The sequence below is a fragment of the Rhineura floridana genome, chromosome 15 (genome assembly GCF_030035675.1).
Source record: "Rhineura floridana isolate rRhiFlo1 chromosome 15, rRhiFlo1.hap2, whole genome shotgun sequence".
NCBI lineage: Eukaryota > Metazoa > Chordata > Lepidosauria > Squamata > Rhineuridae > Rhineura > Rhineura floridana.
The window spans coordinates 34,278,388-34,300,356 of record NC_084494.1 but is presented as its reverse complement, the minus strand read 5'-3'; the positions used below and the strand labels follow the sequence as shown (position 1 = coordinate 34,300,356).

At 47.4% G+C, this 21,969-nt stretch overlaps 1 protein-coding gene across 7 annotated transcripts in view; it reads right to left on the bottom strand.

The window, feature by feature from the left end:
- The window catches only part of RYR1 (ryanodine receptor 1), a 163,991-nt gene that overhangs the window by 78,199 nt on the left and 63,823 nt on the right, over positions 1 to 21,969 (bottom strand). For all 7 annotated transcript variants that reach the window (XM_061596439.1, XM_061596441.1, XM_061596440.1 and 4 more), the window contains 17 exons: positions 20,886 to 21,046; positions 19,652 to 19,817; positions 18,705 to 18,791; positions 18,368 to 18,594; positions 17,138 to 18,080; positions 16,475 to 16,675; positions 14,780 to 14,891; positions 13,222 to 13,371; positions 12,613 to 12,886; positions 11,009 to 11,123; positions 9,198 to 9,330; positions 7,042 to 7,136; positions 5,906 to 6,041; positions 4,895 to 5,081; positions 3,852 to 3,963; positions 3,304 to 3,424; positions 2,446 to 2,615 (listed from right to left, as the gene is read on the bottom strand). In XM_061596439.1, coding sequence (XP_061452423.1) covers positions 2,446 to 2,615; positions 3,304 to 3,424; positions 3,852 to 3,963; positions 4,895 to 5,081; positions 5,906 to 6,041; positions 7,042 to 7,136; positions 9,198 to 9,330; positions 11,009 to 11,123; positions 12,613 to 12,886; positions 13,222 to 13,371; positions 14,780 to 14,891; positions 16,475 to 16,675; positions 17,138 to 18,080; positions 18,368 to 18,594; positions 18,705 to 18,791; positions 19,652 to 19,817; positions 20,886 to 21,046 — 3,390 coding nt within the window. The remainder of the gene's footprint in view (positions 1 to 2,445; positions 2,616 to 3,303; positions 3,425 to 3,851; positions 3,964 to 4,894; positions 5,082 to 5,905; positions 6,042 to 7,041; positions 7,137 to 9,197; positions 9,331 to 11,008; positions 11,124 to 12,612; positions 12,887 to 13,221; positions 13,372 to 14,779; positions 14,892 to 16,474; positions 16,676 to 17,137; positions 18,081 to 18,367; positions 18,595 to 18,704; positions 18,792 to 19,651; positions 19,818 to 20,885; positions 21,047 to 21,969) is intronic.

Sequence of the window (21,969 nt, the reverse complement as noted above, 5' to 3'; positions counted from 1 at the left end):
ATAAACACAGGTATAAAAATACAATATACAATATAAACAATACAATATACAAACATTAAATTAAATAGAAACAACATTATCATTATTGGCACCGCCAAGAAAGAGGAGGTGGTGTTAGCAGGGGCGGCAGTATTTAGTGTATGTATTTAGGCATTTTGAAATACACAGTGGCTTAACAATCAATCGCTCTTTCCATTGAACTCTGGGAATTGTATCTCTGTGAGGAGAATGGGGGTCTCCTAACAACTCTCAGCACCCTTCACACACTACGGTTCCCAGGATTCTTTCATGACTGTTTAAAGTGCTATCATAGTGCTTTAAATGTAACATGCAGATGGGGCCTAAGGGTGTGAAGGGGGAACCCCCACAGCCAAACATTTTGTCTACACTGTGCTTTTGACTGCTCGCCCTGTCTGAGGGGGAGAAGCAAAAACACCTCCGTTTCACAGATTGAGTAACAAGGATGCCTTGACCAGATGTCAGTGGAGACGGGTGGCTCCGATGTCAGTGGGGCAGTGGTTCTGAAAGCTCCTTGAAAGTTCAGACTAAAACCCAGAACGGATTCACTGCCCCACTGACGTTGGAGCCACTAGCCTCCACTGCAAGATGGACCTTGATTTGCCCCAACAAGGCTACATTCCTCTTGTGTTGGAGAATGTGTTGGAGAAAGCTTTCTGGCTGTGTAGAAATTACTTAGCAATTTTCATATCCTTGCCAGCAAATGAGTGACTTGTGTTCTTAGGGCAGAAGCCCAAACAGGAAGTTACCATGAGGAAGGGGAACCGGATAACGGATAACAGGGGAAAGACCATCGCTAAGCAGTTAGAACACTTGGCTGTGCATGCAGAAAGTCCCAGGATCAATCCTATTTTTTTTAATTAAGCAGTGTATAAATCTTGCTAAACAGACAAGTCCCTAGCTTCTCCAGTTAAAAGGATCAGAGACCAGGAGATGAGAAAGTTCTCCACCTAAGATTTTCACCTAAGATCGCAGAGAACTCTTGCCAGTCAGAGTGAGATGGTGTGGGGAGATTTCAAGTTTGCGGAGTCTACTTTGGTTTTTACTAGAACCCCAGCGTTCACCAACCAGAGCCAGGAGCAGAAGAGAATGCACAGAGTGAGAACAGGAGGTGAAAAAACCAGGGGCATCTCTGAGCAAATTCTGCACCTAGGAATTTGCTTTCAGTACCAGAACTGAACTTATATTCTTTCATATAAAGCCCACTCCTGGTTAACACAGGGTTTCTTCGTTTTAGCAGGCTAAATCAAGGGGGAGTGCAATGCCTTTCTGTTGTTGCCACTGTTTTGTTTTATTTTATTTATAAAAGTATTGATATATAGCCTACTCACATAAAATGTCAAGGAGGTGCACCACATGAAGTACCATAAAACAATATGAAATAAATGACAAAAATGGCTGACATCTAAAAAAGAAAATTAAACAACTGAATAAGCCTTGGGAATCAGAAGCCCTTGCCGGACCACCACAAAGCACACAGAGATGTGCAGATCCCTGTCTACCCACCTCTGGAGTAGATAATCCTAAATTTGTTGTTGTTGTTGTTATGTGCCTTCAAGTCGATTATGACTTATGGTGACCCTATCAATCAGCATCTGTCGTGAACCATCCGTCTGTTCAGATCTTGTAAGTTCAGGTCTGTGGCTTCCTTCATGGAATCAATCCATCTCTTGTTTGGCCTTCCTCTTTTTCTACTCCCTTGTTTTTCCCAGCATTATTGTCTTTTCTAGTGAATCATGTCTTCTCATGATGTGTCCAAAGTATGATAACCTCACTTTCATCATTTTAGCTTCCAGAGATAGTTCTGGTTTAATTTGTTCTAACACCCAAATATTTGTCTTTTTCGCAGTCCATGGTATACGCAAAGCTCTTCTCCAACACCACATTTCAAATGTGTTGATTTTTCTCTTATCAGCTTTTTTCACTGTCCAACTTTCACATCCATACATAGAGATCGGAAATACCATGGTCTGAATGATCCTGACTTTATTGTTCAGTGATACATCTTTGCATTTGAGGACCTTTTCTAGTTCTCTCATAGCTGCCCTCGCCAGTCCTAGCCTTCTTCTGATTTCTTGACTATGGTCTCCATTTTGGTTAATGACTGTGCCCAGGTATTGATAATCCTTGACAAGTTCAATGTCCTCGTTGTCAACTTTACATAAATCTTCATCCTAAGCTGAGACAGTCAGAAAGCCTGACCTGGTATAAGGCAGCTCCCTGTGTTTCTACAATCAAGCCTGCCTAATGGGAATTTCTGAGTACAAGGAGAGACTCCATTCGTTCTCCCAGTGGGCCACCCATCTAAGTTTCTGACCTGATAGATGCCTTATCACGCAAGAATATTCCCTTAAGCATCTATTTTCGTTGCTGGGGGTAGGGCAACAATGCCCATCCCTTCTCTTCCCATCCTGCCCCAGCACTCACCGTGTCCAATGAGGCAGCGGCTCTCATGTCAGGCAAAAAGCCCACCTCCAGCACATGGAGAAGGAAGTCCTGGTTTTCAATGCCATAGACTCGGTCCAGGAACAACACCATGGGGGCCTTGTGGTCAGGCACGAAGCTCGCAGACATCTTGGGCTCGATAACGTTGCCATCTAGCACGGGCAGGAGAAGACCGTTAGCAGGGGCCTCAGGATATGTGGTGGAGAGAGCAAGCGAGTGTGCCTGAAGCCGGCCGGTGAGGGTGGGGGCGGGGAGGAGAGGTGGGCAGAGGAGGGAGCAGCCGGTGGGGATGCCACAATTATCTGAGGCCAGGAAGGTGCTCAGGCGAGGAGATGAATGTGAGGGAGCCTGGAAGAGACCAGCATAAAAGGAGGGCTAGAGCCAGAGTTTCCAGGCTGCTGGGTGGGTGCGAGCAAAAAGCCCAAGTGCAAAGAAGAGAGAGAGGATGTGGAGATGACCCTGAAGGAGGAATTTGGGAGGTTGGGGGCTTTAGAGCTACAGAAAAAAGGGTAGTATCCTGCAACTGCAGAGACTGCAGAGGAGGTAATTAAAACACAAACAGGAGGTTTGTTTCATGTAACAAGGAGCCTGGGCAGGAAGCCAGGAATGGGTTTGTGTGCAACAACAACCCTTCGAGGAGGGGTCCGGGGATGAGAATTCACAGCTTCTTGCTGATGAAAAAGAGAACTGACTGAATCCTGAGAATCTTATTTATTTCATTTATTTTAATTTATTATCTGATTTATATCCCGTCCTTCCTCCCAGCAGGTGCCCTTGATTTGTGAATTCCTAACAATGAAATATCCTAGAATTCTTCTCTGCCCTGTCCAGCCACCATACCTTTGCCGAATGAAGGGATCTGCAGTGGGAGGCTGATGACTCCAACGAGGTCCTCAATGGGCACCAAAGAGCGCAATATGGCTCTGATCCGGAGGGCTTCACCTTTCCCAGCCTGGATGAGCTGTTCAGATAGGAGGCAAGGTAGGAGGAGTGAGCCAGCTAGGTAGGAAACTGATCCAATGCCAGTTTGGGAGGAAAAGATGTTGAGGGCGAGAGCCACCAGAGGACCATCCTCGAGGATGTGTGGGATCTAGTGGAGATTGGTGGCTCTGATGTTAGTGGGGCCGTGAATCCACTCCAGGTTTTAGTCTGAACATGAGGAGCTTTCAGCAGCTTGGTCAACTCCTTGAAAGTTCAGACTAAAACCAGGAGCGGATTCATGACCCCACTTACATTGGAGCCACCAGTCTCTGGTGGTGGGATCAGTGCCAGGTGAGATGCGCCAAATGTCAAAATCATGCAAGGTTGTTGTGGGGATGGGGTTGGGGGGTAGACATATTTTTACCTCTAGCACTGCAGACAGTGAAGGGGAATGGAGTGGTGCTTACATGCATCTCAGGAGCACAGCGCCCCAGCAAATCGATGAGGGCAGCATAGAAGGACATGACTGCATTGCCCAAATGGACCCGGTTCTCCTCGTGAGTTTCCTCTCCCCCAAATCTGGTAGAGAGAGAGAGAGAGAAAGAGGCAGGAAAGGGGGGAAGGGAGCATCAGCCATCCATGCAGCAAAGGTAAGGAGCATGGGGGAGGGGTAACATAATGGAGTCCTGATCCTAAACCAAAAAAAAGGGGGGGAGAGGCAAGAGTGAACATATGTCAGAAAGTGTGTGTGAACATGCAGCTATAGTCAGAGAGCTCAGAGAACTGGTTGCTGCAACCATCATATTGCAAAATGCAGAATCAGCTCAGAATATTGTGGCACCTTCAAAACCTCAATTTCTCCGCTTTTACATTAAAGAAACACACACACACACACAAACAGATCATGTTTCCAGTGCTCACGGGGGTGTGGGAGAAAGAAAATTTAAGAAAAAAGGAAGAGAATTGTTGCTTCAGAAATGAATCTGGGACTGGTTATACTTTTATAATGTTTTGGAGAGTATGCGAAGCAACTGTGCCACAGAGCATATGCAGACCATATGTGTGGATGTGCATTGTGGCGGGTGGTAAGGTCGTCTAAAAGGCCCTCTGGCAGGACTCAACCCTGTAGCAAGGGAACCTTGGGAGAGGGGTGTCATTCGTCTTGTGTGCCACAGGAGCTGTTACGTTGGGAAGGGCCACCGCTCACTGGCACAGCATCTGCTGTGCATGCAAAGGTCCCAGGGTTCGAGCCCTGGCATTTCCAGGGAGGGCTGTGAATGTTCCCACTCTGAAACCCTGGAGAGCTACTGCCAGTCAGTGCAGGCAATACTGAGCTACATGGACCAATGGTCCATCTCAGCCTATGACATGCTCCTATGTTCTGGATTGGATTGGATCTGCATCCATGGGATGTGTCTATTAACTCTATATTCTGCCCACCCAAATTACAAAATGGGCCTCCCCTCCCCATAGACATGTGCAGTGCCCACAACCCCTCCCCTTCACACACAGCTCCCGACGGCGATCTTTCTTGATCGTGGGGCCATCGCGGGCAGGGTCCTGGGAGATCTGCATGGCCTCCTCTATGGCGGCCAACAACCCATTGCCACCTTCACCCCGTAGGGCGGGGCCGAAGCACTCTGGACGCCGGATCAACAGGCGCACAACCACATTGGCGTTCTCTTCCACGCTCTCACCTGTGTGGACAAGAATGAACCAGGAAGCTAAGCAGAAAGCATGGGAATGGGAGGAGGGATCCCCCTATGGGAAGCCAGTACCATCCAGGCTCTGCATATTCTGCACTTGGCACAAAATCTCCTAGTCTGAACATTTCTGCTTTAATTTGCTTTCTCAAAATAAGGATCTGTTCCTTACGCTTGTGACACAAGGCTTAGAAATATGTGGGCTATGCCCAGCATGATCACAGAATCTGGACGAGGCCTTGGAAGGGGTTTTAGAAGGGGAAGGAGAAAGGGAACAGAGGCCTAACTGGCTGGTTTGAGACACTTGGCGGGACTGATTTGGCCCACCGGCTAACCTAGTGGGAGACCAAGGTTCTAGGCCATTACAAACAGGCCCCATCTCATTCATCAATTCCTTGTGTCTCCCCAAATCGACCCTACAGTCATGAAATCTGCTACAGGCTACCTCCAGTACAGTCTTTGGCAACCTGGTGCCCTCCAGACATTTTGGATAACTGATGGGAGTAGCTGTAGTCCCAAACATCTGAAGGGTACCAGGTTGCTAAAGACGGCTCCACTGCAACACCCCCAAATGATATCCCCAACAGTGACTCCTCCAGTCTGGGAAGCTGCAGTTTTGAAGGAAGGAAGGCCCAGCCAGAGTGGGTAACAGAATACAGCCAACTGTAGCCTGAGCTAGCAGGTGGTGGTGATGAGGTTGGACTTTCTCTTCTAAGCCCTGAATAATTTGTGATAATGGCCATATTAGAACTGCCACTGATAGAACGCACACACCCCGCCCCAGTGGCCACTCCCTCCCTCTCCATCACCAACCTCACCGTTGACAAAGACAGTGAAGCGCAGGAAGTCAAGATAACGCTCTCCTCCACAGGGGTTCCAGCCAATGTCGGGGTATCCCTTAGAGACCAGCATAGAACAGCTCTGAAGGCCAGACCCTGCCAGGTACGTCACCACCTAGGGAAGCCAAGAGGGAAGCAATAATTGATGACAAAGCTCTGGCCCTTCCACGTCACCTCCGTAGGGCCCCACCTGTGGGAGTAGAAGCGACGGAAGGCCAGGTCTTTGGCCAGGATAATTCACCCTCATTTTTCTGGGCTTCAAAAGCGGTTAGGCTCATAACTAACAAAATAAGAAGGTTGCACATGAGCGGCAGGGTTGCATTCATGAAATCAAAAGGCAGGAAGGGTATTTATTGATCCTGGCATTGTTTATGACTTTTAAATAGCTAGCTCCAGCCTCGCTGACCAGGAACGGAAGAGAGGTGGGATGCAGTTGCTAGGTGGCCACAAAGGCGCTTACTCCCTTCCTCACAACCGGATAAAAAGAAAGCCTAGGTTGCAGCACCGCAACTGCTGTAACAGCAAGGAACAGCTAAGACAGGTTGCCAACTTTTTAAAGCCTGCGAGCACATTCTGATCTTTGAGCGAGTGCAGTGGTTGCCACCCCCTCTTGTCTCTTCTCTCCCCTGAATCAGCCTTTCCTCCACAAGACACAGGAAGAGGGAAAGCAGGTGTGCACAAGCCACACTTTCCCAAGGGATCTGGATAGAAGAATTAACTAGAACCTTGGAAAGCACATAAAGAGGAAATGGGAAGGAATGTCACTCTTCCAACTTCCTCTTTCAGTTCTATATACTTGCCACAGGAGAAAAGATAAGCGCGCTCACTGCCCCGTGGCCAAGAAGGCAGTGAGGGGGGAAGGGAGCTAAGATGGTTCACGGGCACCAAAGAAGACCTCAAGGGCACCATAGCGGCAACCCCTGAGAACAGAAATAAAAGGGATGGCAGCAGTTACATGGACTTGGAGCTGGAGGAAGGAGAGGGGTAAAGTTGTGGGAGGGGGAGTGCATTGGAAGCCAGACTGCTGACAAACCCCCACAGCTGGCCCTTAGCCACTCTTCCCCTTCCTTGCCGCCATCCTCCATGCATTAGTATTTTCCGGCCATGCCCATTACCTTCTCCAGATCTTGCTCCTGCAAGGCCAGAGCCAACTCATTGTTATCAATAACAGAAGCAGCCGCCACGTCCAAGGGTGTGGATCCGCGCATGCCTAGAGGAGCAAGGCAAATGGTAAGACAGGCAGACATTCAGGGGTTCAAGGGGCAGAGCGTGGTCTGACCACAGAAGCATATTGGGGTAGTGTGGGGGAGGCCACTGCACACAGAGGGTGGGGCTGGGGTGACACAACTTGGGCATGTCTGTGTTAGAGGCAAAATGAAAATTTCAAGTAAATTTCAACATCTGAAAAACCAACAGTTTAATTTTTTAAAACAGGATTTAGGTGGTTGTTTTTCAGCAGCACGGATCCTTTTTGTTTTTAAGGCTACATCTCATGCTTTATCAATATATCTTAAACAGCATTAAATCAGAATTTTACAGGATAGTGCTTAGACCAAAAAGGGTTTGCCCTTCAGCTAAGGCACCAGACATATATGAAAATGGAGGAGCATATTTTACCTGGGTGAGAATAATCTCAAAATCCCAATTAAAAGAAAGTTAGAAAACCCTCCTTTTCCCAAAGTTTAATTATTTCTTATTTATTTATTTAATTTATATCCCACCTTTCCTCCAAGGAGCTTGAGGCAGAGTATATGGTGTGCCTCCCTTTTGTCCTCACAACAACCCTGTGAGGCTGAAAAATTGTGTCTGACTGTAGGTCACCTTAAGTGCAGATTTGAACCTGGATCTGCTCAGTCTTAGTTCCAACACTCTAAACCACTACACCACACTGGTTCTCTTAAGTTCCACTGCCACCTCTGGTCAAACAGATTTGACAGGTTTTTGAAACAATTCTGAAAACCTGCTGAACCTGTTTATCAGAGGAAAAAGTGAGATGAGTATAGATACCATGAGAAGCCATAAGTCCTTCAAACTCCCTCAAGTCCTCTGGGAAAAAAAAGATCCCCTGTCTCAGACAGAGGTGAGGTGCCTGGGGAAAGGGGGCATGGCCTGGTGAGGGCGGGTGAGAGGTGTGGTCTAGGGAGAGGGGGCGTGGCCTGTGGAGAGGGGGCATAGCCTGGTGAGAGGGGGCATGGCCTGGTGAGAGGGGGCATGGCCTGGTGAGAGGTGTGGCCTAGGGAGAGGGGGTGTGGCCTGAGGAGAGGGCACATGGCCTGAGGAGAGGGGGCATGGCCTGGTATGGGATGGGGAAAGGTGTGGCCTAGGGAGAAGGGGCGTGGCTTGGTATGGGCTGGGGAGAGGTGTCGCCTGGGAATAGAGGGAGTGGCCTAGGGAGAGGTGGCATGGTCTGGTGAGAGGTGTGGCCTGGGGACCGGGGGCATGGCCTGGTGAGAGGGCAGCCTAGGGAGGGGGGGCTGGTGTGGCATGAGAAGAGAGGGCATGACCCGGGAGAGTCCCAAGGGCTGAACAAAGAGTTCTGGATGTCTGTCTTTGGTCCCCAGCAGTAGAGGCTGGTGCTCTTTGGAAATGGCAAGGCGGAAGGCAGGGAGGCAAACAGTTGATAGAGCCAAAGCGGATGGCTGGCAGAGCTAGAGCCAACAAGAGGCAGAGCAGATTCTGGTTTTGTCCTCCTCCTTCCTTCTCCTTTGTTCTACAGAGGCAGTGCTGAGACTAAAAAGGAGGCTGTGAACCAGTGTCACCCACTAGACAAGAGAGCTAGTGTGGTGGTGTAGTGGTTAGAGCGTTGGACTAGGACCTGGGTTCAAATCCCCACTCCACCATGAAGCTTGGTGGGTGTCCTTGGGCCTGTCATAGTCTCTCAGCCTAACCAACTTCACAGGGTTGTTGTAAGGATAAAATGGAGAGGGAGGAGAACCATGTATGCCACCTTGACCTCCTTGGAGGAAAGGTGGGATATAAATGTAATAATGAAATAAACAATAAAATAAACAGACTGATTGCAAGCAAGGAGGTAGGCAGGTGGGGACTAGAGAAGGGCAGACTGAGCTTGACAGGGCAGTGCCCCACTTGCCCTAACAGCCTAGCCTCCAGTGGGCCCCAGGGCTGAGGTTCTCAGGCTATGAGTTGACACTTGATTTTGATCCACCCCCTACAGCGTACACCCATAAATGGATATCCATCATCTTTGGGAGAGCTGATACTGACTGCGTTCGTCCCCATGCCAGCCCTTGCCCACTGCACACCAGCTCACCCAGTCCAATGCCGCTGTTCTCCAGCAGGTAGCTGAGGTGGTCAAACATGGAGCGCTGGTTCTGGCGACTGATGCGGCAGAAGTAGCACAGGAAGCGGCAGCAGTTGGTCACCATCTTCGGGAAGCGGATCTCCTGCTCAGGGACGAGAGGGCTTCCATTAAGACCTTTGCTGAAGGCAGCTGCCTCGTCATCTCACCTGCCCCATCTCCCTCTCAGCTGCTGGCTTAAGACAATTCCATATATAAAGATGCTAAGGTCTGTCTCACTGACTGGAGGCATAGGGATTTTTAGGGTACTTCTGGATGACTCCTGAAATGTCGTATGCAGGTCGTCCAAGGCATCCCAGTTACTAAGCAAAAATCTAAACACCGCAACTTTTTTTAAAAAAAAAAAGTCCCTCAAAAGCGAATCCAAATATAGCCAAGCTAAAAGTGGACATATATACATAGTTCAAAGCAGGGCTGTGGAGTCGTGGAGTCGGAAACAATTTTGGGTGGAGTCGGAGACGGTAGAAATGTACCGACTCTGGCTTCAAAATAAAAACTTTCATAGGAATTTGGGAAAGTTTTCTTGTTCAGAAATTTTAATCAAATAAATATATTTTATGTTCTATCAATCTAGCCTGATGATTCAGGTGATGAAATGCCTTGTGCTACCATTTTACTACAGTAAATTTGTTATTACTAGTTAATATACATTTGCCATTTATGAAGGAGTTGGAGTCGGACAGTAGAAAAACAGAGGAGTTACAGTCGAAGGTTTGGCGTACCGACTCCACAGCCCTGGTTCAAAGCACTCTGCTTACCAAAACAAGTTGACATTGAGGCATATTATTTAAAATTGGGGGGAAGGGAGACAGAGAACTTCCCTCCCATGATTAAGACATTTCTAGGCCATCCAAGAAGTTGAACCTTGGTATGTATCCAGCCCAAGATACATTGATCAGGAGAAAAATTGATTAGTGGGAAGCTTTTACATCTAACACTCCATACTTGGGCCATGATGTTTATCTCACAAAAGAGGCTAATGTTCCAGTACAGAGTCTGCTGAGCTGCAAATGGGACAGAATATTTGGCTGTGGGAGTTCTGCTGCCTCTTGGTTCTCTTGAATTAGTTCTAGTCTACACACACACAGCAAAATGAGGTGGGAAAGGGAACCACTTCAGAATGCAGGAGGCACGTAGGACATTTTGGAATGCTCCTCACGTGGCAATGTAGAAACTAGCACAGCAAAGGATCTTCCTTTCTGTTGCTGCTGGCACTTCCACACAGGAGTTTACTGTGGACGGCTCATGAAAGTTTTGTGCAGCATCCACACAACATCTTCATCAAAAAGCCGTCCCATGTTCTTTTCCCATTTGATCTGGATTTACCGTTTCTGCAGGAAATCCAGTAACTAACAAAAATAATAATGGAAGCCGTAAATGTGGATTAAATGGCAGGGTGGAATACGGGATGGCATTTGGATGAGAACAACATTGTGCAAAATTTGCATGCATGAGTAGTACTAACTCCACAATAAGCTTCGGTGCAGAAGCACCCTGAGTGTGTGTTCTCACTTGGAGGGAGATTTTTTTAAAGTGGGAAGTGTTCAAAAATGTGATATATACCCCTCAAGACTAAAGTGGTTCATAGTCCACTTTACCACCTCATTCTGTTGCACTGTAGTCTATACCTAGTTTGTTAAGGGTGCTGAGAGTTGTTAAGAGACTTCCTATTCCCCTCTCAGAGCTACAACTCCCAGGGGAGTATGTGTGCATGAACCCATTAGCAGCTATGACCTACGCTGTCAGAAAGCCAGCCATCTTACCTTTGAATCTCCTCCTCCAAGCACGTTCACCATCACCTCCATGACTGTCTCATGCATTCCTAGGGCCCTCATCAGGTTGGGGTGCTGGTAGAAGACTTTGTTGTTCATAATGTTGCTGCCAAGGAGAAATGCATTGAAGCAAGCTGCTGAGTACCAGAGAACGCAACAATAGTGCAAGGACCGTGAGAGAGGTATGAGTCTTTGAGGAAAAGGGCTTCTTCAGACTGTGAAGTCCACAGGGCAAGAGATGCAGGTAGCTCAGCGGGGGGGGAAACACAGCACTAGAATCACAGAAACATAGAATCATAGAATTGCAGAGTTGGAAGGGGCCTATAAGGCCATAAAGTCCAACCTCTTGTGCAATGCAGGAATCCAAATTAAAGCATCCCCGACAGGTGGCTGTCCAGCTGCCTCTTGAAGGCCTCCAGTGCTGGAAAGCCCACCACCTCCCTAGGTAATTGGTACCGCTGTCGTACCACTCTAACAGTTAAGAATTTTTTCCTGACGTTCAGTCGAAATATGTCTTCCTGTAACTTGAGCCCTGCACTCTGGGACGATCGAGCAGAGATCCTGGGCCTCCTCTGTGTGGGGAAGTGGCTGCAGTTTGAGAGGACGTGTAGGGAAAACTGCTGGTAGGGAGATATTTGCTTTAGGAGAGTGGTGTGTGAAGAATTGTGGGAGAGAAGGGGCTCCAATGGAAGAGGTGAGCTGAAGCTGTTATGCTGTTAAAGGGAAGTGGGTCTCAGCCTGACTCTGATCTCCCTGAAGGAACAGTACAGGAAATACATTGTCACTGGGGTCATGATGGTTTATGCAAGTCCAACAAAGTCAAAGCCAGAGGCCTGGCAAGGTTTGGGCACCCACCATCTCAGGCACCAGCTACACCAGACATTTAAAGCACTATTATACCACTTTATTTATTTATTTATTTATTATTGGATTTATATCCCGCCCTTCCTCCCAGCAGGCCATGGCTTCCCCAAAGAGTCCTGGGAACTGTAGTTTAAGGGTGCTGAGCATTTTTAAGAGCCCCCCCATTCCCCTCACAGAGCTCCAATTCCCAGAGTAGTTTAACAACCAATCCTTTTTCCCAGGGAACTCTGGGAATTGTAGTTCTGTGAGGGGAATGGGGCGGCCTCTTAAAAACCCTCAGCACCCTTAACAAACTACAGTTCCCAGAATTCTTTGGGGGAAGCTGGACTGTTAAAGAATGCTTTAAGTGTATGGTGCGGATGTGGCCTCAGACAGAGATATTTTCCCTACAAATGAGGAGTTGAAATTAGTGGAGCGGGGTAATAGCTCAGCAACACAGCAGATGCTTCGCAAACATCTCAAGCTTGTAGGCCCTCAGGTAGCAGGGAACGACCTTTGCCTCAGACCTTTGGGCAGAGCTCATTACTGGGAAGGGGAATCAATGGTGTAAGACTGCAGGTGGCTGAGTAATATGAAGAGAAGCGTAAGTCTGCATGAGACGCAACAGGCAGCTCACTAGAGGAAAGGGTTCCGTTTGAGCAGGAGCCCAGGGATCTGCTTCAGGGTGGGATGAAGAAGGGGACTGCAATTCAGGAAGGGCCTGGAGCGTTCCATGGGGTGGAGGCACATACCCAATACTCTGTATCATCAGGTTCTCCTCCTCAGGCCCCATCTGGACGATGAGCAGCGAGCGGATCTGGCCCAGGCACTCCAACAGGCTCATGGTGTCATCCACAGAATTGGCGTTGATGGTGTAGGCCTTGGGCAGGGCACGGATTAACTCCCCAAGGCCATCGTACTGACGATGGAGAAGGCTGAACATGACCCGCACAAGCTCTGGGCTCTGGATGAAGGACTCTTGGGCCCAGTGGACCATGGTGTGCGAGATCAGCTCCTGCAGAGTGCCTGCATGGTCGGGGAGACAGAGAGTGAGATCTGTTAGAGAGCTACACTAAGGAACATTGACTCAAGACGTGGAGTAAGAGGGGATTTCCCATCTCTACAAAGAATTCCTAAGGCAGCCTTCATCATGGTGGCTGGGTCTGATTGGAGCTGTAGTCCAAATCAGCTGGAGGGCACCAGGTTGGTGAAGGCTGCCTTAAGGACATTTCTGGTCTAGATTGCAGAGACTGAAGCAACTTGGTTGGTTGCCTGCTTACACATGGTCATGATCCTCAGCTCTCAGCAAAGTAGCCCTTTAATCATCCTCCCCCGCCCCCAAACTCCTTTGTTGCACCTACTGGGTTTTGACTCCTCTTCTGGAGGCTGTTCCCCTTCTGTTTCCTCTTTCTTCTTGCGGAAGCTCACTACCTTCTCCACTAAGCTCATCAACCGTCGGTGGAAGGGTGCGTCTTCCTCCTCCTGTTCCTCCTCACCCTCTGGTTGGATACCTGTTGGGGAGCATGCAAAGCTAATGAGTTCATATGTCAAAAATGGGGGATACCAGACTGGTAGACCTGGTACCCAAGGCAGTAATAGGCCTGGTGTGTTGCGGAAAAACACACTGCGCAAGTGTGGGACTTGGCATCTGGAGCACAATGCAGCATCTTGAAAACCCAAACTTTCCATGTTTATTTTTCAATGCAAGTTTCTAGCCCTCATTGCTGCAGAAATAAGCTTGGAGAACTGTGGCTTGCATCTAAAAAAAACCGTAAGGAAGCTATGCAGCACTTGTGAGAAGGCAGGGCAAACATGGGAGCCTCTGGCTGATGGACAGGTGTCCTAATTTGACCCGCGAGGGACTTTTCCCCAAACCACACCCACCTGCCCCACACTTGATGTCATATGCAATGTCAGGTGTACAGCATGTAAAGATATGGCTGCAAAGGAACAATCGAGAACTTAATGTGCACTCCCGATTGGTCCTTGACAAGCAGGGCTCACTGACAGTACCAATCAGCTGAGTGGACTACCAGCAAGCCCCACTGGAATTGGGTACACGAGGGAGTTCCCCAACTGTTACCTGACATCATAATCACGTCAGGTGATTGACAGGTGGGCAGCCCCATCCACCTGTTAAAGTGGCCCACATGAGGTGGGGGAGGTTAGGATCTGGCCTGCCAGCCAGTAAAAGTTCACCACCGTGGGATAGAGGCTTCCTTGCTCTGCCTAGCTGCCTGCCCCTCTTTATGGCTACCAGAAGCAAGATAAATGATACAAAGTAAGTGTGATATAAGCAAACTTTCTTGATACAGAGTGCGAGTTACGTTGACACAAAAGTTAGTTAGTTATGTTAGCACAGAGACCACTGAATCTTGGCATCAGTGATGTAGCTGGGATCAAGAGGTCTGGCGTGATGCAGAATCTGGGTATTATTTTACTTCAATTCTTCATGTACCCCACCTTCCAGCCCTTCAGAGTTCCTTGAGGTGGCTCAAAATGAGCATTATCAAACAAAACAACGACCTTAAATTTGCATAACATAGATGCAGAGAAAGACAGCTGCCTACCATCCCGTCCTAATTAAAAGAGCTGCTCTATATAGTATGTAGAATGAGGTAGTATTCTGGACTGTACCACTGCAAGCTGTGGGAGAAGCAGGGGACTAACATTTTTGAACGCTCCCCTCACATAGTCAACTAGCCCACCAGGGTCAACCTCTCTCTCTCTCTCTCTCTCTGATGTGCTGATTTTCTATATGCAGGTAGATTTTTCTCCTCCCACCCAGTTTGGGAGAGAATTCAAAAAATATTACATCCTCCATCTCCTTCCTGTAGTACAATCCAGAATCTGAGTCACATGCAGATTGGCTTTCAGGACGTGTGGTATGGGAAGGAGTAACAAGGAGGTGCTTCATACCACAGTGAGCCAGCAAGTCAGTGTGAAATTCCAGCAGTTCATCTCGGATCTCCTCTGGTATTGGGCACTCCTCCTCATCGGCACCATTCTTAAACTGCAGCAGCATGTTAATCTGTAGTGAAGAGAAGGCGCAGGTTGCACTGGATGCAGGATGCAGGCTGTATATCCACCGGACATGGTTTTTGTCCCATGCTGTGTACAGCATCTAACACAATGGTGGTATTAAGTACTGGTAAGCAGCGGATCCAGGCCTTTCCACTAGAATGAAATACACCTGTCTTCCCCAACCTTGTGCCCCCCAGATGTTCTGGACTACAACTGTCTGGGGCTGATGAATGTTGAAAGCCAAAACATCTGGAAGGCACCAGGTTGGGGAAGGCTGCACTACACCATTCTAACAATTTCCCCCCTTGCTCATTTCTCATTGCATGAATACTTAGGACACCAGTAGCTGCTTAGGATACAAATTGGAATGGAACTGCAAACCTTCAGGAGCTGCATTGTAAGCTAGCGACCAGAACTTATGTTCTGAAACTTAATTTGCAAGCGTAATGGACTTCTGTCCAGAGCTTGGAAAAGTTACTTTTTTGAACTACAACTCCCATCAGCCCCAGCCAGCATGGTAGTTCAAAAAAGTAACTTTTCCAAGCTCTGCTTCTGTCCTAGTTATGTCAGTTAGTGGCTAGCACCATGACTTTCAAACTGTGTTCTGCGGGTCCCCAGGACCCCTCAGAACCTTTTCAGGGGTTCCTCAGTGAGGTGGTCAGTAATGGTGGAGGAGCTTCCTCGAAGAAGAAAGCACACCCACCACTACAGAGCTTCTTCCCTGCGATGCACAGCCACAAGGTGATGTAAAATAAAACAAAAACAACCAACCTGCTCAGTTGATTTTTTTGTATAGTTTGAGGCATTTGATGGAACGTATCTGTGTTTGTTTATAATGACTTTACCTTGTAATTGTCAGAAGTCGGCTTTTGCTGACATTTTGCTGACATTCCATAATGCATGTGAAATGGATTCCTGAATTTCATTAGTTTGAATTATTACAGGACCGCCATGTGATCCTTATTGTATATTTTGTCATGTCTATGTGTTGCAAACCAACTTGAGTAGAGTAATGAAGAAAGGAAGTATACAAATTAAAAAATGAAAGGAACAATATTAGTTTTGTTATCGTTGCTTACCATATTGCGATTTTTATTGTAAGCTACTTTGGTTATTATTTGAAGACAAAAAGTGGGATGTAAATGATACGTAAAATAAACTAACAACTAAAGGCTCATTAGGTGTGTTCCAGAGCTCATTTTCAGCTTAGGCACCGATAGTAAGACTCATAGGCCAGCCAGTGCCCTTGTGAACTAGCTGTGCACCCATCCAGATATCCCAGAATCCTCTGTAACATAGACAGGTTCTGTGGCAGACAAGCTGATATGGGAAGTATTTCCTGAGGGCAGATTTTTCTTTAAAAAAAACAACGCTCAATGAACTAGCTTAATAGGTCTTTTGGCTCACTCAGGCACCTAAAAAGGAGTGGTTGCATTACTGTCTAAATGAACCCTATATTTTCTGAAGTGCTGTATATGAATATTATTGGCTTTTAAAATATTAGCACTATGGGAAGTTATGCCTTTCCACTGGCTGGAGTTCCTCCTATTTGTCCCTGTTAGCCCCTCCCACTGCCGCCCCACCCAGTACCTGCTCCTGAGGAGGGGAGCGGAACTCTCGGGTACGCCGGGCTGTCTCAGCAGCTGTCATGGTGAAGGCCTGCATGAGGGTGCCATAGCGCTGGCGCTGGTTGGTCTGCAGCCTGTCCACATAGCGCTCCGAGAAAGCAATGATTGCTTCCACGCGGTGCTGCAGCTCACGGTCACAGAAGAACTGCAGCAGGTTGCACATCTGTGGGAAGAGGGAGGGAGGGAGGGAGGGAAATGGGCACAATGGTGAGAGGAGCCAGTTACCAGGGCTGGGTGGAAGGGACTGAGAAGGAGAGAGGAAGTTTCTGGCTTCATATTTATCACAGCTAGAGATAGGACGTGGAGTGGGCACAGAGGAGGTGGATCACACAGAAATGGTCATTCAGGGTCACCCGGTAGTTGAATTATGCTCACAGGGCTGGCTCAAGACATTACATAAGAACATAAGAAGAGACTGGCTTCAGGATCAGCACAGTGGTCAATCAGATGCCAAAGATGAGATGGGCATGCCTCCATTAAAGGTGGGTGGCCCACTGTTTGTGCAGGGAATTGAATTAGCCTACCCCAACCATGGGGATAAGATGGCTGGGAAGACTCTGTTGAAGGATCCCAGCAGCTGGGCGAACTGGCAAGGAGGCAGAAGCCCCAAACTCACATCCTTTACCTGCAGCTTGACGGATTCGGGAAGCTTCATCTGCAGCAGGCCTTCCTCCAACCCCTCCTCCTCCTGTTTGGCTTCTGCCTCCCCGGCCTCGATGGCTTTCAGCTCCCTCTTCTCGCCTTCCTCAGCTCCTTCCTTCTGACCTCCTCCGGCCTCTTTCTCCACCTCCTCTTCTTCTTCCGCCTCCTCCTCCACTGCAGCCAATTCCTCCTCCTCCTCTTCCTCCACAGGTGCTGGCTCTTCTCCTTCTTCACCCTCCTCTTTGGCATCTGCCAGCTCTTGCTCTTCCTCCTTGGACTCCACAAAGACGTTGGGCTCGATCATCTTGAGGATGTGGCGCACGTCCTCGTCCTCAAAGACACCCATGATGAGGAGGGTACAGATCAACTTGAGGACGGGCACGAACTGGAACTCCACGCTGCCCCCTACGGGGTCGCGGGTGTGCTGCCCACCATCTTGGACAGCCTCAGTCAGCATGTTAATGGCTTTCACCTTCAGCACATCCAAGGGAATGGAAGGACTCAGCTGGTACAGCTCGGAGGTGGTGCTGACAAAGCAAGTGTCTGAGAAGTGCAGCGGAGGGCGCAAGCAAGTGCTCATGCCGACGCCAGGCAAACCGGGGTTCTTGGTGTCATCCGGGAAGAGCGTGATGCTCTTGGTCTCGTCTGTCATGGGGACGATGAACTCACTGTTCATCATGAGGCGGGAGCGCTTGGCCGACTCCAGGTGCATGCTGATAAGCAGGTCATAGTAGCCACTGCGCAGGAGGCCAGGCAGGTGGTTGCTCTCAATGGTGTACAGCAGCTGCGACTCATCCACATGGCTGCACAGGGCATGCGCCACCCGGTTGTTGCCCAAGGCACACACAGCGCAGTAAAGCTTCAGGGTATGCGAATGGAACTTCAGCAGGTCCAGGCGCTCTGACAACTCCAGGATGTCTATGCACCTGAAAAGGGGTGGCAGAGAGAAAGAGGTGAACATTAGTGCACTGCCATTAAGGCAGCCGTCTGTGGGAAGAACTGTGCGGCAGGAACTGCCCTGTCCACCTGGCTCGAAAGCTGTCATTTCACCTCCAGCCCTTGTGAAAGTTAAGCTGCTCACTAGGAGCTCTCCATGGTGCTGAAACAGCTGAACCGCTTTGCCCTACGGGCTCTTCAGCGGAAAGAGAATAGGACAACATCAGAACTTGGGACTCCTCTGCTGTATCCATGCAGGGGCTTACGGGAGACTCACCGACTTTCCTCTGGGATGTGGAGGGCCATCATGATGTTGGGGTCTGTACACTCCACCATCCACCCATGCCGGTCACTAAAACGGGCGACATCCACCCGCAGGAACTCATTGGGCATGCGGCTCCAGGTCATCGGCATCAGCATCTGGATGACAAGCCGTGGCGGGCACTGGGGTTCTGGGTTCTTCCGCTCACTGTGGAACATGGCAGCTGAGATGGGCATGATGTTCTGTCAGGGGAGGAGAGGGAGAGAGGTAGAAGAAGGAAGTTACTCAGAGCATCACAACTACAAGCTCTCCTCTGTTCTATTGTATCACTGTTTGGTGGGACGAGCCTTACCTTCAACTTGCCCAGTTCAAACTGGATTACATTCTGGTTTGTTGGGAGAACGACAACAGCAGGAAACAGTTTCGTGTTTGGCTCCACCTACGGTGGGACAGGTGTGTAAGACAATGCAGAAAAACACAGAAAAAAGTATTTAATTTCATGTTTTTCTCCCTAAGAATTCTGAGAATTGCAGCATTGTAACTGTGCCAAACAATGTGGGGATGCAGGATTTTTTCCCCCAGCAGGTCCTTTGCCAGCAGGTCCCAGGGCTGGTCACAACAATATAAAATATATTCAGAACAGTTTAAAACAGATTACATTCACAACATAACTGGAGAGGGTGCTAAAAGTATGTATCTCAATATTATCAGCTTTTTCCAATTGTTTCAAGGCAGTTTGCAAAACAGTATTAGTGAGTTCCTGCAGTCTCTGAATTAGGGATTTCAAGACACATAAATCACACTTTTAGCCACTATGCTAGAGCAGCTACACCAGTTAAAACACTTTTAAGTTTGTAGTGTGGGGGAGCCTTTACACTTGTGCATACAAATTGGCATCCCTTACCAACCTCTAAGAAGAGGCCTGTTTCTGGAAAGCCTCACAGCAAGACATGAAAGCTGCAGATTTCCCCTCTGTTTGTCCCCAACTTTGGTGGTTAGAGGTATACTGCTTTTGAAAATGGGGGTTCCATTAAGTTATTATTTATAAATAGAGCCTGCATCTGTAAATTAAAGATAAAGCCATTATGGGCTCCTGCTGGAAGGGCAGGATATAAATCAAATAATCAAATAAATAAATAAATTGCCTCATCCCATTTCAAAGCCATCTAAGCCTGCATCCATCACCACATCTTGTGTCAGCAAATTCCATAAATGAATTATGTATACTTGAAGACCACCTCCTGTAGTCCATGGTCTCCTGAAGAATATGTCTGCCCATCATGAAGGTGTCTCACTCACCTGGAAGAAAGTGTTGACCTCTTTCCCATTGGCCGTGAAAGTCATGAGACCTGTTGCCAGGTCAATCAGGCAGCCAATCACCAGGTCCACAGTGCTGACCCGAGTCTGCTGGGTATTGCTGACAAAGTCTCCTCCCCAGACCATGTAGCAATTGCTTCGCTTGATGCTGACAGACAGAGAGAAAGAGAGAGAGTTGAAGAGCCTTGCCAACCACCCTTTCCTGAGCTTCTAGGCCAGCCTTCCTCAACCTGGTGCCCTCCAGACATTGTTGGACTACAACTCCCATAATCCTTCTTGTTTGTGCCCTCTTTTGGTTGGGTGGATTGGATCTATCTTTTTAGAAAAATTTATGAACGAGAATTTTCGATTCCTGTTTTATTCTTGTTCTTATACTTGGTTTAATGGGTTGCATCATTTGAAGTCAAATCTAACAAATTTGCACTTTCTGAAATGATATGAGGACCAAAACACAGCCATCCTTTGAAATCAATACTTATCTGAATTTTGCAAAAATGTATGTATTGGGGAAAATGTGAATGAAAAGGAATTTATCAGTGAAAACAACATGCAAAGATGCATTATGTTATGAGACGCTTGTAAAAGTATGTACATTAGTCAAAGCTGCCTACAAAAATGTGTCTATTAGGAGGAATGTGCACTAAAATGCTGGAGAATTTTCATGAGCATTTTTTTTAAAACATTGAAAATTGCTGCAGAAATGTGAAGAACTGAATTTAAGATTGGAAAAATGCTATCTTTGTAATTATTTTTAAATAGTATACTTTTTTTAAAAAAAGATTGGAAAAATGAGAGAACTGAAATTTACAGATTCTTCCAACCCTAGCTGTATCCAACTCAAAGCAGAGGCATTGAAATTAATGGATCTACGTTAGTCATGTCCGTTAATCTCAATGGGTTTAATCTGAGTAGCACTAGCATTGGATACAACCCAGCGTTTTTGGTTGTTTCTATTCTTATACTGTAAGTCGCTTTGAGAGACTTTCATGTAAAAAGCAATGAATAAATATAATAAATAAGAAGAAGAACCCCATGCGGGCTGGGAGCTGTAGTCCGGCACCACATTGGCTCCCCTGCTCTAAGCCATGCTGCAGGTACTCACACCACTGGTCAGGCCTCCTCTCAACCCTTGCCCACTTCCCGTCAGGCAAGACACAGTCTTGAAGACATGCTTTTGACAGACCCACAGTGCACTGCAAGTCTGGCTAACTCTCACCTGTCATGGATGTTTCCCTTGTCATCACCCATGGTGACGGTGACGTTGCGCACCTTGGTGAGGTCAAAGTTCATGTCGTGCTGGTGGTAGTCAGGTGTGACCCAGCCTACCCAGACACAGGTAGGCTCCTGACCCGCAAAGATCCGAACTGAGTAGAAATACTGTGAGGGTTGGAAGGACAGAGAAAGAGATAGGACATAAGCCATTAGAAGTGGGGCTCCAGCAGACAAAAGCACAATAGGAGTTTTTTTGTTTCTCCCCAAAGAGAAGCCATTTATTGAAAGATATAAGGCTCATTCTTCAACAGATATAATAACATCCTTATTAAATATGCTGTAAGGAGATGGATGTTAAATTTATTTTCAAAAAAGATTTTATCTTGCTACTATATTCTAAATTTGTTTTAAGTAATAAAATATTGAGTAACTGAAGAAGTGGGTCTATGATAAACATGGATGGCTGCAAAGCTGGGTTCAGCATTTCAGTCAACTGTTGGTGGGTCATTTTATTTATTTAAAAATAAATATATTCCACACAGACACTCACACACACACATTGCTTTTTTGGTAAAGAATGAGGGGCTAGTAATCATATCTTGATAAAAGTGCTGCGGCTGCCAGCACAAAATGGCCGCCATGGGCAGCAAAAGAGGTGATGGCACTCCATATCACTGCGTACTATCATAAAAAGGAAGAAAAAGCACACACAAACCAATTCTCTTTTTCTTCCCCACAGCTGGAGCTCAAAGGGAGATATAATAATTTAAAAATCCATACAACTGCATGAATAAAAATGTAAAAAATATTATTGTTAGATATATTATTAAATACTAAATATTATTCTAGGGCAAGGATGGCTATTCTTTTTTAAGGATAAGGGCCACAACAACCCAGGGTCAACCTTCCAGAGGGCCTCATGTCAAACGTAGGCATGGCTGAGGTGTTAAGGCGGGCATGGATTTTTTTTTTTTTAATTACAGGACAACTTTCTTTGGGGGGTGTCTTGGCAGGTGGGGTCACACAGACCTTTTGGCATCACAGAATCACAGGGAGTAGTCCGTAAAACACATTATTTTTAAAAAATC